General features: G+C 41.9%; 1 protein-coding gene across 1 annotated transcript in view; it reads left to right on the forward strand.

Annotated features, from left to right (window-relative positions):
* Window positions 1-330: 330 nt before the first annotated feature.
* LOC126365973 (venom serine carboxypeptidase) overlaps window positions 331-13,772 on the forward strand; it is a 138,103-nt gene continuing 124,661 nt past the window's right edge. The window contains exon 1 of the mRNA XM_050008771.1: window positions 331-787. Coding sequence (XP_049864728.1) covers window positions 470-787 — 318 coding nt within the window. The 5' untranslated portion in view covers window positions 331-469. The remainder of the gene's footprint in view (window positions 788-13,772) is intronic.

Raw genomic sequence — 13,772 nt, forward strand, 5'->3', positions numbered from 1 at the left:
AGAACTTTGGGAAAGATGGCAGAAAAATACCGATTTGTGTTTTTTCTTTTATTTATCTTTTAAAAGAAAAAGTAATTAACAAAACAGAAATAAGCTACCACAATATTACATGAACCTGAGCGTGTGGTTATCTGTTGCAGCGTTGAAACCTCACGGCGATTTTGACACCATATGTTAGAATTGTTGAAATAAATGCCATGTTTCTTCTCAAGTGTAGCTATATCATGCTACTCTGTATCATATGTGTAACAAGACATTATTTGAGTCACTATCAGCACGCACCCTTTGAATTCTTGTGAATTGCTAGTGGTTTTTGTTTTACCGCACGATGTGTTGGCAGCACTGAAGACGTGGAGCTACTACTTAGGGCGCAGAGTCGATATTGCCTGTCAGCTGTTAGCTGTGTCATGCGGAGGTACTTGTAAAGCGTCTTAACAAGAGTAACAGTGCGTACGTCGGTGGTGGTACTATGGCACGGATCCAGGAAGTTGTTTATGGCGTCTGTTTCGTTTTAGTTAGTTTTTGTGCATTTCATGTAGACTCTCTTTTCAATGTTTATCCGCGAATTCAAACTCTCCCGGTTGAGGGGGATCCAGGAGAACCACTTTTTCTCACCCCGCTCATTGAAGAAGGAAGAATAAAGGAGGCACAGCGGCTTGCTTTAGTAGGTGTAGGCATTAACGAAGGCTGCACCGAAAATTGCCATAGAGTCAAGAGTTATTCTGGTTATTTAACGGTCAACAAAACGTTCAACTCAAATCTTTTCTTCTGGTTCTTCCCTGCCGAGGTAAGTAACACAGTCACGTCAAAGTAGCACTGTGAAGAAAGTGATATTGTTAGAAGTATCATGGTCTGATGTAAGATTTGTTAGTTACAGTTTAAATATCGTGACATAAATGTTGGGATGTTCTTTCATTACCGAACGCGACTGTATTGACTGAAAGTATTATTGTGTTTTTACGCTATTTTTAATTTGGCGCTGTTTTTTCCACTTTGCGTAAATTTACATTTTGAAACTGTGAATTATTTTTGTGGTGATTTGAATAACTCGGAAACAGAATAAACCTTTAAAAACAGATTAACATAGTAAACAGTATGACACTAACAGGCCCTATTATGGTGGGCGCCGTATGTCGTATCATTGAACTGGACAGGTTTTTCATTTTGTAAATTAAATTCGTTGTAATCATTTTATTTCGCGTGGGTTCCTTATGAAACATTGTACTCTGTATAAACTAATCACCTTACCTTGTTGCGCAAAACTTTATTTTAGTACAACATAAGTTTAGTGCTGTGAGCCTGTCTTCCAGTGCACAACTGGATCAGTTTAGAAAAATTCTTGGGATTTTATAATATGGCTGCAACACAGTTGCCTCCTGTAATTATTTTTACGTTCATTCACTTGATTTAAACCTTCCAGACAAGTAAATCCTTTCCAGCTGAAAAGAAAGACGTATCGTTGTGTCTAGATCTACTTTTTAAAAAACTCATCTTTAACCTTTATCGGTTAGGGGAATTACCTAGAGGCGTAGAACGATCGAAATGCCACGACAGTCAGCACACTGGCTCGCATAAGGATGAAACTGTTCATATCTTCGGTTTTCTTTCTGTAGGCTTGTTTCATCTGCAGCGTAGCTTTTTAAATTTGGAACGGCTCGTACTTACCTCTTGACGTCGCTGAGACAAAGCTCTAAATGCTCTTCCTTCCGAGTGACTTGGAGAATTATGCCTTTCGCATTAGAGTGCAAATTGAAACTTCTGTGGTGAGGGAAAAAATAATTGGTTGGTAAAATTTTAGTTCAAATGGCTGTGAGCACTATGGGACTTAACTGCTGAGGTCAACAGCCCCCTAGAACTTAGAACTACTTAAACCCAACTAGCCCAAGGACATCACACACATCCATGCCCGAGTCAGGATTCGAACCTGCGATCGCAGCGGTCTCGCGTTTCCAGACTGTAGCGCCTAGAGCCGCATGGCCACTCCGGCCGGCAAGTTTTTAGTTACTTTCACCGTGCGCGATTTTCCCATTTCTAAATAGTTAGTAATCCATGCAGTAATTTTCAGTATACGAGTGTAAAATTTCAAACGTATGAACGTTACGTTTTCCAACTAAATCGTACATTAGTGTCATCAAGCTGCTAAAATTAACAGCGGCTACCTTCAGGTATTACTTCTGAGCTACCAATACCGACATTGCAAAAATATACGAATTCTAGAAGTAGGCGTCTCCCGCGTAACTCTGTTAATCTATGCTAATCATCATGTACCGCTAGACAGGTGATGGCTTTTTACCAGCGTAGCTTGTCTTTGTGTATGGATGATTAGTTCTATTGTGTGAATGAAAAGTGGTTGCATGAGCATGGTTTTATATTTTTATGTTTATAATGATTCCTGCTATATATTTGTCCGAGGGATTTCTCGATGTTATTCCTGAAAATAGGCTACTGGCCTAAATAGTTTTGACCCAGGCAGGTGACCTATTTTAAAGCGTTTGTGACACATACCCGCATCCAGATGTAGCTACGAGAAAATCCATGTTTAGTCAGTCAAACATTTTCATGGTGGAATGCGTATCAATTTTCAGACCAGTAACTTGTCAGCGTAATATTGGTGTGGCTTTCAATGCGAAATCTGCTCGTTGCGTGATCTAGACATGGAAAGCTATGCAACATCGTTAGAAAAAAACGATATGGCATTGTTGGGTGGGGATTCCTAAGGGATTCTACATCTACATAAGTAGTCCGCAAGCCACTGCACAGTGCGTGGGGCAATTTTGTTTCCCACTAGCTGACAAACGCGGCGTGCCTGATTATTCAATTTGCCAAATTTTTATTAGAAACGGAAAAAATAACTGTTTTTGTAGTGTAATAGCAAAAAAAAATTCATTTCCATGTGTTCGTGGAAAGCACCTTTGAAATTATGAAACAGTCTTCCAGAGAAATTTTTATATTGTGCAAGTACAGCTCCTTCGCGTGTCTACTCTGTGATTTCGAAAACGTCTCTATGGCGACGGCTATTGTTTTGCCTATAGCCGTCTGCGCTTCCCAGCTGAAAGCGGTCAAAAGCGTTGTTAGGTGTCAGGAATTACCTTAAGCTGGCTCGACTGTAGGAGTGTCGTAATAGTAGAGAATAAATATATTAAAACTTAATGCACAATGCGGCAGCGTTTCACGCGTCTCAATGCTTAGGTCGTCATATCTATCAAGCTATATGTGTTAACATTAGCTAAGGTCGCAGGTTCGAATCGTGCCTCGGGCATGGATGTGTGTGATGTCCTTAGGTTAGTTAGGTTTAAGTAGTTCTAAGTTCTAGGGGACTGATGCCCTCGGAAGTTAAGTCCCATAGTGCTCAGAGCCATTTGTTAACATGATATACTTTTGTAGGTGCATTTACCAGTTTATGTGGATACTGTTTGCGAATAGTTAGTAGCACAGAAGTAATTTAAACGTGAAGCATGGTGCGCCATTTTTTCACGCATCGCATTTTTGCCACGACAACGATTGTTGCATGACAGTAAGGGATATGTATACCAAGTTTGGTTGAAATTGGTCCAGTAGTTCAGGAGAAGATGTGGGACATACGTACAAACGTATGTAAGTACATCCATTTTTAATGTAGCAATGGATTCTATTCGCATACTGACCTTCTACCTGCGTTTGAACGCGCCCTAGATTCTCATCTTTTTCTCATGACCCCTACGCAAGATATACGTTGGTAGCAGCGTAATGGTTGCACAGTCATCTTAGAATACAGTTTCTCTAAATGTAACCTGCAGGATTTCGCGAGAACTACGTTGTATTTCTTACAGGGATTCCCATTTAAGTTTTACGAGCGTTTCTGTACATATGCGAATGAGCTGTATCGGCCTGTAAGATCCTAGTGGCTCGTCTTTGAATTCGTTCGATGCCTGCTGTCTTGAATACTTGATAAGGATTCCATGCACTGGAAAATTACTCTAGAATTTGTCGCACTAGCGTTTTGTATGCGACCAGCTTTACAGATGCACCACACTTTCCCATAATATTTCCAACACATTCGTCCCTAATACTGATTTCACTTTGTCCCAATTTATATTCTTCCTAAATACTCGTACGATATGACGTGCTGCAGATGCTCACCACTCAGATACAATAGCGTTCTTCCTCTTTGTTACAGGCGTTGCCTCACATTTATCCACAATTAGAGAGAGCTGCCATTCATTACACAAAATATAATTTTTTTCATAAGTCTTTTTCCAGTTCTTTACGATTGCCCAGCGATGAAACTTTAAAGTACATAATGTGCCCCATTAGAAAACAATCTTTATAGCGCTACTAATCATATCTGATAAATCGATTATGCAAGGCGTTCAGAAACTCCCGTTACAAAACCTCTAGGACGTGTAGATGGGAGAAAGGAGATACCGGTAATATTTTGAAGTGGAATCCATGGCCAAGAACGTTATCCAATGACGCTACAGAAAGGGAACCCACGTCCGGAAACGTCACCCAACAACGCTGCAGAGTGTCAAAGCTATAGGTGCTGGTGTTTGTAAATATATGTACAGGGTGTTTCAAAAATGACCGGTATATTTGAAACGGCAATACAAACTAAACGAGCAGCGATAGAAATACACAGTTTCTTGCAATATGCTTGGGACAACAGTACATTTTCAGGCAGACAAACTTTCGAAATTACAGTAGTTACAATTAACAACAGATGGCGCTGCGGTCTGGGAAACTCTATAGTACAATATTTTCCACATATCCAGCATGCGTAGCAATAATATGGCGTAGTCTCTGAATGAAATTACCGAAACCTTTGACAACGTGTCTGGCGGAATGGTTTCGCATGCAGATGAGATGTACTGCTTCAGCTGTTCAATTGTTTCTGGATTCTGGCGGTACATCTGGTCTTTCAAGTGTCCCAACAGAAAGAAGTCACAGGGGTTCATGTCTGGCGAATAGGGAGGCCAATCCACGCCGCCTCCTGTATGTTTCGGATAGCCCAAAGCAATCACACGATCATCGAAATATTCATTCAGGAAATTAAAGACGTCGGCCGTGCAATGTGGCCGGGCACCATCTTGCATAAACCACGAGGCGTTTGCAGTGTCGTCTAAGGCAGTTTGTACCGCCACAAATTCACGAAGAATGTCCAGATAGCGTGATGCAGTAATCGTTTCAGATCTGAAAAATGGGCCAATGATTCCTTTGGAAGAAATGGCGGCCCAGACCAGTACTTTTTGAGGATGCAGGGACGATGGGACTGCAACATGGGGCTTTTCGGTTCCCCATATGCGCCAGTTCTGTTTATTGACGAAGCCGTCCAGGTAAAAATAAGCTTCGTCAGTAGACCAAATGCTGCCCACAGGCATATCGCCGTCATCAATCCTGTGCACTATATCGTTAGCGAATGTCTCTCGTGCAGCAATGGTAGCGGCGCTGAGGGGTTGCCGCGTTTGAATTTTGTATGGATAGAGGTGTAAACTCTGGTGCATGAGACGATACGTGGACGTTGGCGTCATTTGGACCGCAGGTGCAACACGGCAAACGGGAACCCGAGGCCGCTGTTGGATCACCTGCTGCACTAGCTGCGCGTTGCCCTCTGTGGTTGCCGTACGCGGTCGCCCTACCTTTCCAGCACGTTCCCAGTCAGTTGAAATTTTTCAAACAGATCCTTTATTGTATCGCTTTTCGGTCCTTTAGTTTCATTAAACCTCCGTAGAAAACTTCGTCTTGTTGCAACAACACTGTGTTCTAGGCGGTGGAATTCCAACACCAGAAAAATCCTCTGTTCTAAGGAATAAACCATGTTGTCCACAGCACACTTGCACGTTGTGAACAGCACACGCTTACAGCAGAAACACGACGTACAGAATGGTGCACCCACAGACTGCGTTGTCTTCTATATCTTTCACATCACTTGCAGCGCCATCTGTTGTTGAAAATTGTAACTACTGTAATTTCGAAAGTTTGTCCGCATGAAAATGTACTGTTGTCCCAAGCATATTGCAACAAACAGTGTATTTCTATCGCTGCTCGTTTAGTTTTTATTGCCGTTTCAAATATACCGGTCATTTTTGAAACACCCTGTACATACAGTGTGATTGTGTGATAATGTTACATACTTTCTCGGGTGATGGAGAAGGATAAATATATCAATTGGAGGTGAGGGCCCCTAATCCAGAAAAGAGTCGAAATTTACAAGCAAAATTGATACTTTAGACAATGGAATACGTGTCCTGGTACTGTTGTTTCTAAATTGTAGGGTAGGCAGCTCTCAGAAGTGGTAGTATGGACCAAAACAAGAAAAGAGTCTGGTAAACATTGGCTCTAAAATGAGTAACTGAGGAGCTATGGGCACTTGTTCATCTTCGCTAGTGAGAAAATACATCTCCTCTATTAAACAAGTGCTCACAGCTTTAAACGAATACATTTTAGACCATATTTACTAGGCTTTTTTTCCTTGTTTTGGTCCATGCTACCACCTCTTAAAGTTGCCTACCCTAAAATCTTACCAACAACAGTGCCACTACATGTAGCCCACAGTCAAAGGTATCAGAACGATCTTCGCTTGTAACTTTACTGGTTCACTTCTGGTGCAGGGAGCCTTATCTCAAGTTCTTTATCCATCATCCTCAAAAGCTTATCATGGAATCACACTGTATATACATACATTTACAGGCACCAGCACCTACAACTTTGATGTTCTGAAGTGTTGTTGGATGATATTTCTGGACATGGGCTCATATTCAAAATATCATGTACTCACTACCCTCTACAAGTCCTAGAAGTTTGTAAAGCAAGTTTCCAAGCACCCAGTATGTATGGTGTCTCTCCTAAGAGTTATCAGGTGCATTTTGTCCAGTGTTTCAGTAGATATTTGCAAGGTCATTTTTGCTGTGTAGCTAGTAAGCCTAAACAAATATGCTCATCATATTTTTCATGTAATGTTCATTGTTGAACGAAAGCATCTATTTGTTTCCCATTATGAAGAAAATTATTTTTAAAGCAGAATTTAGGTGCCCATTTGGTAGACCATTTCCAAATTAGTCCAACAGAACATTTGTCTTATAGATATGTATTAACAAGGTCAATAAAACTCTAAGAACTCGGGCAGCGACATCACCGTCCTGGCCCGCAGTGACTGCTATTGTCTAAGAGATAGGATACCATGGGGAGACAACACAGCAACCAGAGTAGAGCAAATAGAACAATCCCTGCCATGTTTACAGAAGACAAAACAAAGGGGTATGGTACATGTAGCACATGAGGAAATTACAAAACCTCGGGTAAAATAAAAAGTTCACCTAATGTTAAACCCAGGAAAGTTCTATTTGTGCTGGTTTCTCACATAAATGTACAAAACCACTAACAATAATGTTTTTTAATGGCACTTATTTGAAATAACATATGTTTGTAGTTTCATTGTCTTTGTTGATGCAGTTGTATACTGCACAAACATTAGGTGTGATTTCAAAAAGAAATTTGGCAGTAGCTTATCTTAAATGTTCACACAGATACTATTCAGTTTTCAGAACAACAAATTGACTCCAGAAAATATGGCTCATAATAGTACTGCTTTGCAGCACAAGGAGCACTGAATTACTTGCCACAACTTCTCAATGTATACTTGTATCTCTTTGGCTACTGCCATGCAACAGAACTGCTCAGTCATAGCTGGAGTACTTGGTTATTCTTAGTGATTTACTGCGACTTTTAATAATTATTGATAGAACAAATATCACACTAGGCTAATTGGGGCCTCTATATCAAATGAACACACAAAATTACACAATTTTAGAAACCATTTTCTTTGTAATGGGAAACAGACGCATTCCATCAGTGCTGGGCAACACATAAACATGAAATGCAGTATTTTTTATTTTTTTCTTATTTTTTGAGCTGTCTCCAGCTACACATTGCAAAAATGGCATTGCAGGTATCTGTCAAAACACCAAAGAGAAAATGTGCCCGGCGACCCTTAGGAGGGACACTATGCAGGGTGTTACAGGAGGAATGTTCGGTGTTCAGTGATATGACAGGAACGATCATTCAGAGTGAGTAAGTCTAGTAAATGATACCCCATGGGGTATGACTGCAACATTTCTGAAAAAAAAATAGCAAAATTAATACTGAAGTTTAAAATGAAAGAGGTTGCAATTCATGGAGACCACAACATGGATATTGGTAAAGATTCAAAACCAAAACAAGAATTAAAAGAAACTTTATTACAGTGTAATATGAAAATAATAAATATACCTACGAGAGTGACTGATCACTCAGACTATCACCAATATTAAAAATAGTGAATGCAAAGGAAAAGTTCTGCATGTTGTAACCTCTAATCATCATGGGTTAATGTTCTGTATCTACAAAAATAGGAGCTCCTAAACAGATGTAAAACAAGTCAAGAGAAGTCAGGATTACTAACCCCCAAAACATGAACATTTGTAAAATACCACTGAGGAAAAAAGACTGGTCTGAAACGATGCAAGCATAAAGTACAAATGAGAAGTATGATGCATTTCTTAAACACACTAATGCTTCATTTTCATGCAGTCTTCATCAAAATGACCAGTCAGAAACACCAGGGTCGCAGTAACCAATGGATTACCAAATAAATAAGTGAATTCAGGAGTAGGGGGTAAGAACTTGAACAACAGGGAACAAGGAGACCCACAAACAGCATTAGAAGCAGTACAGGAAATAAATAAGAGAAGCAAAAACCAGCTCAATAAACAGCCATAGCAAATTCTGATCACATAAGTAAAAGATCATGGCACACAATGAATTCTGAAAGATGCAGTCGAAAGAGTGTTAAAACATAAATTTTATTAACTTGTTGATAAATGAGAAAAATTTGGTTACAGATGGAACCAAAATGCTAATTTACTCAACAACAGTTTTATATGTGCTCTACAAAATTTAGAGGAGGAAAGAAATCATCAGGAGTTAACGCATCCTAGAACATTTGGGCAACCATCCCACTCAGTGTCTGGAAACAGTAACAAAAACAGAAGTCATAAAAATAGTGCAGGAATTAAAATCCAAAAAGTAATTATCTGGAGTGAGGCAGGGAAGAGGGAGGGATACCAGGGTTTAGATTAACTATCATCATGCCCTGAAGTGAGGGACATCCTACCCAAGATCCGTCCCACCTGTCCTAAGCCAGTGTTCCTTTGCCCTCCCAACCTCCACAACACTCTAGTGCACCCCTTTTCAACACTGCCAAACCATGCCCAAGAGCATGGTAGACCATTCTTTGGCATAACGTGCAGCTGAACATAGCATGCTTGATTTCAGTGGCTGCTTCAGAATACAGGCCATCTGGATCCTCTCCTCTAGCACCAGTTTTTCTGAACTGTCCCAAAATTATTCCAACCACAACCTACAGTAACCTACTATCCCCACCCCCTCCGTCCAACAGTTCCCACCTCTCTGTCCTGTCACCTAATCCCTATTCATGACCTCTCACATTCAGTCCTTGCCACTCTCTGGCAATGCATCCGCCTGTCTTTCCCCTTTCCTGTTCCTCTCCTTTTCTGCTCTCCATTACCCCCACCCCGATCCCCCTGCCCCCACCTCTACCTCCCAGCCTCATAGCCTCCCCACAATGTGACTAGCATTTTGTTATGCCTCTATCTAGTCCCTGGACACTCTGTCAGACAGTGTTCTTCTCTCCCCCCACCAATACCCTGCTATCCATTCCCTGCCCCACTCCAGATTGCTACTTTCATTCAACACAACACTTGACAGCCCAATCTGCCGGAAATGACAGTCGTGTGTGTGAAGTGTGCTTGCATGTATCTATGTGTGTGTGACTTTTTTTCTGAAGAAGGGGTTGGTTGAAAGCTAAATGTCTAAACATTGTTTCATTGTGCCTGTCTGCAACTCATTGTGTCTTCTTTACAGGGAGTAGCAGTCTATCCTTTTCCTAATATTGTTGATATCCAACCTGTAGATTCCATTATTTCAAATTATTTAACAAAGCAAGCAAATGAAGAAATAATAGAACCTCTTTTGGATATAGGAATCAGTTCATTTAGAGGAGACATATATTATAAATATATTCAATAAAATATTCATTCTAAAATGTAGCAGTCCTGTCACATTCATGGAGATCCACTTTGATTTATGATTTTTGCAAACAAGGTGCGTTTCCTATTGGATTTGGGGGGGGGGGGGGGGGGGATAGACTGATCTTGTGACGTGAAATCTAAAACTTGCTCCCTCACTGCTGCACACACCCCAGGGAAGAATCTCAAGCATCAAAATCCAGACACTGCATTAGTAACAGGAGTAAATCAAATATCTTGTTTATAACACTCAACTCCTGACAAGGCTATCTACTTACTTAAAGTAAAGTATTTGAAATGATCAGGATGGTTCTATTACCTTGCAAGGTAAATGACAAGATGGTACATTGGTTGCCTCAGGAGAGTGGAAGCCCCCCCCCCCCCCCCCCTCCCAAACTCCACAGATCATCTCCAGCGAAACTTGTAATATCAGCCCTCCTGGAAGAAAGTATATTGTGGAACCATGGCTTAACCACAGCCTGGGGAATGCTTCCAGAAGGAAATTTTCACTCTAGAGTGGAATGTGGACTGATATGAAACTTCTTGGCAGATTAAAACTTGCAGGAATCCTAGTCTTGTTAGTTTTGCAGGAGAGCTTCAGTGATGTTCGTATGGTAGGAGATGAGGTACTGGTGGAAGTAAAGCTGTAGGAATGGGTCCGAGTCGTGCTTGGATAACTGTCGGTAGAGAACTTGCCTGTGGAAGGAAAGGTTTCAGAGCTTGACTCTTTGCCAGGAAGTTTCAGTCCCAATGAGCTTTTGCAATAAACACCCAAATGGGACTATTTAAAATTTTGCAGTTGCCCTTTGGCAGTGCATTCGCACCTGCAATTTTTTAATGCTACTCATAACAGTTGATTGCTACAGTTCCTTCTTGTTTGAACTATTTGGACAACATAGTAGTTTTGGGTTGTACTCCAATGAACATCCTTCCAATCTCAGGAAATTGTTTCAAGTGCTGTCAGATGCTGGGTGAAAGTGTGATAAAGACAAAGTCTGCTATTTCTTCCAGAGTGAGATCAAATATTTGGGACATTTATCCACTCAGGGTATCCACCCTTTGCAGTCACACTTACCACCATCCAGGACCTCCCAGCTCTTAGGAATGTCAGAGAAATCCAAGTTGTGTTGGGTATACTGACTTATTACATTAAGTTTGCGCCAAATGCTGTGCATATTGCAGCTCCATTGCATCGTCATCCATGGAGTGGACTAGGGAGTGTCAAGCAGCATTTCAGACCTGAAGGACGCTTTGTTTCGCACACATATAAACCACCATAGTAAACAAGGAAGAAAAACCTAAGATTTTTCTACCAGCAACAATTCACTAATAAGTTAAAAATCAGTATGTAACTAGGGAGACACCATGGGAAGTTGGGAGTTTTAGGTGGGAGGTACTGCTGAAACTGACACTGGAAATGAAAAACCCAAAACATTCATTAATGTACACTTTGAAAAATGCCAAAATAGTACAAAAACTATTTGTATCTTCCCTGAACCAATATAAGTAAACTGATCTCCACAATACCCACCAACCATAAAACTACTGCATTAGCAGTGAAACAGTCTCTCAAATTTCATTGTAATGCTTTTATTGTTTGGTCATCCCGGTGGTTGATGCCAAAGGTTTTTTGGGCTCTGGTGGAAGTATTTTCTGAGATGATTCCAAAGTCAGTGCATGGACATGTCTACCCAGAATGCGGAGGCCAATAAGGTGTTACTGCAAGAAGCACAAGAGAGTGTTAGCCATTTTCTTATACACCCAAGAAATCTTATGAAGAGTCCACATTAAGAACCCTAGTGATTTAACAGCAGCTTTTAGTTTGCAGCGCAATTGGAGGGGAGAGATTTTGCCAGGAACCAGTGGGTAGATCAGTGTATTCACTCCAGAGGTCAAATGTTACTGGTGTGGACATAAGGGCCATATGCAGAAACAGTGTAGGCAACCAGTGCTACTCATGTAGGGAAGTGAACCACCAAGCATTGGATTGTCAAAGTAGGAAGAATGGGAAGTACGGTTGGGACAAGCGGCCATTAAAATCAAATGAGAATGCTTTGACCGTTAGAAAGCAATCCCAATAGACCATAATACTGCACAAGTTAGTGTACAGATGGAATGCTGCTCAGTGGGCTTATAGAGTGGTGCAGAACAAAGGTTTCTTGTAGACTGGGGGGGGGGGGGGGGGGGGCATACGCATTATCAGTCTGAACCTGGTGAGCAAGAGGAGACTCGGGCCATCATGTTATAAGCTATGTGGCGGTTGGCAGTAATAGTTTGGAGTCGTGGGGTACGACAGTACTTGATTTTACTATTGGGAAAACTAAGTTTACAGTGCATGGAAGTTTTTCCGTATGTGGATGAAGGATATTCAGTAATTCTCAGGCTAGATTTTGTTGGCAAACATTGATGGGATTTTATGAGTAGGCAGGCGGAAGTAAACTGACAGACTAGACCCTACTGTTTGATCCATTGTGGCCCTCACAGTGTGGGCTGATGAGTGATGAGGAGCCAGCCGCAGGCAGTCCACTGACACGGGCTATTGCCACCTTCTATATGTAGACCTGCGCAGCATGGTATCAATAGCTGACACAATACCACATTCCTTCTACCCCCCCCCCCCCCCCCCCCCACACACACACACACCAAAGTCCTTGCCATTGTCATGCACCAATGCCTTAGGAATTGATGGGGGGGGGGGGGGAGGGGGTCTGGGTGCTAGTGTCACTGATGAATCAGTGGCCAGAGCTTCATGTTATGAGCTCCTGTCTGCAGCTCAACATTTGTCTCATGTATAGCTGGTCAAAAAACCAACCATAGGGTGTGTACCCACGCCCAGGGGTGGACATCTTCCAACAAATGGATGGTCCACAGTTGTCCAACTGAATCTGGCAAGGTGCAGGGGGCCTACCTCCCATGGCTGTGGCTGCTGGCACTGTAGTGATGGTGATGGTGCTGCATCAACATCCATTAGCTTCCTGTCTAGTGCCAGCAGAGCAGGATGGGAGAGAGGTGAAGGCAGCAGAGGCTGCAGCATCATTCTGGGCATTGAATCATCTGCAAATGAAAAACCTGCAGCAGGGTGATGCAGTCAACACAAATGAAACTGATTTTGATGCAGCCCCGAGAGACCCTGCACAACATATAGAGCAGCCCAAGGTTTTGTTGGTCATGCCTCATTCCCAGTGCCAGTGTCTGCTGAAAACTCAGAAAATGACTAAATCATGCACATTAAATTTATAGTGCTGCAGAGGCTGGGCTGACTGCTGGATTGCATGGCTAGGGATGGTAGGATGAGATAAAGAGCACTAAAACTTGCTTCTACATAAGGAAATATCTCGTTCATCCGTTGCTTGAAAGTTCAGTCGGGCTTGGCTAGCACTTGGATGGGTGACCATCCAGATCTGCTGAGTGCTGTTCGTAATTAGGGTGCACCCAGCCCTTGTGAATCCAATTGAGGAACTAGTTGACTGAAAAATAGTGGCTCAGGCCATGAAAACTCGCAGTGGTTGGGGATGCTGTGTGGTGACCACATGCCCCTCCCTATCTGCATCCAGTGATGCCCATCAGCTGAGGATGAAGTGTGGCCAGTCAGTACCACTGGGCCTTCTGAGACTTGTTCAGACAGTTTTATTCATTGACTGAGACCTTGGAGAATGTGGAGGCTTGTTGGACTTGCATTTCTGCAGACAGACAAGATTGGATGTGACCATG

This window comes from Schistocerca gregaria, chromosome 4 (assembly GCF_023897955.1).
Source record: "Schistocerca gregaria isolate iqSchGreg1 chromosome 4, iqSchGreg1.2, whole genome shotgun sequence".
In the NCBI taxonomy this organism is placed as follows: domain Eukaryota; kingdom Metazoa; phylum Arthropoda; class Insecta; order Orthoptera; family Acrididae; genus Schistocerca; species Schistocerca gregaria.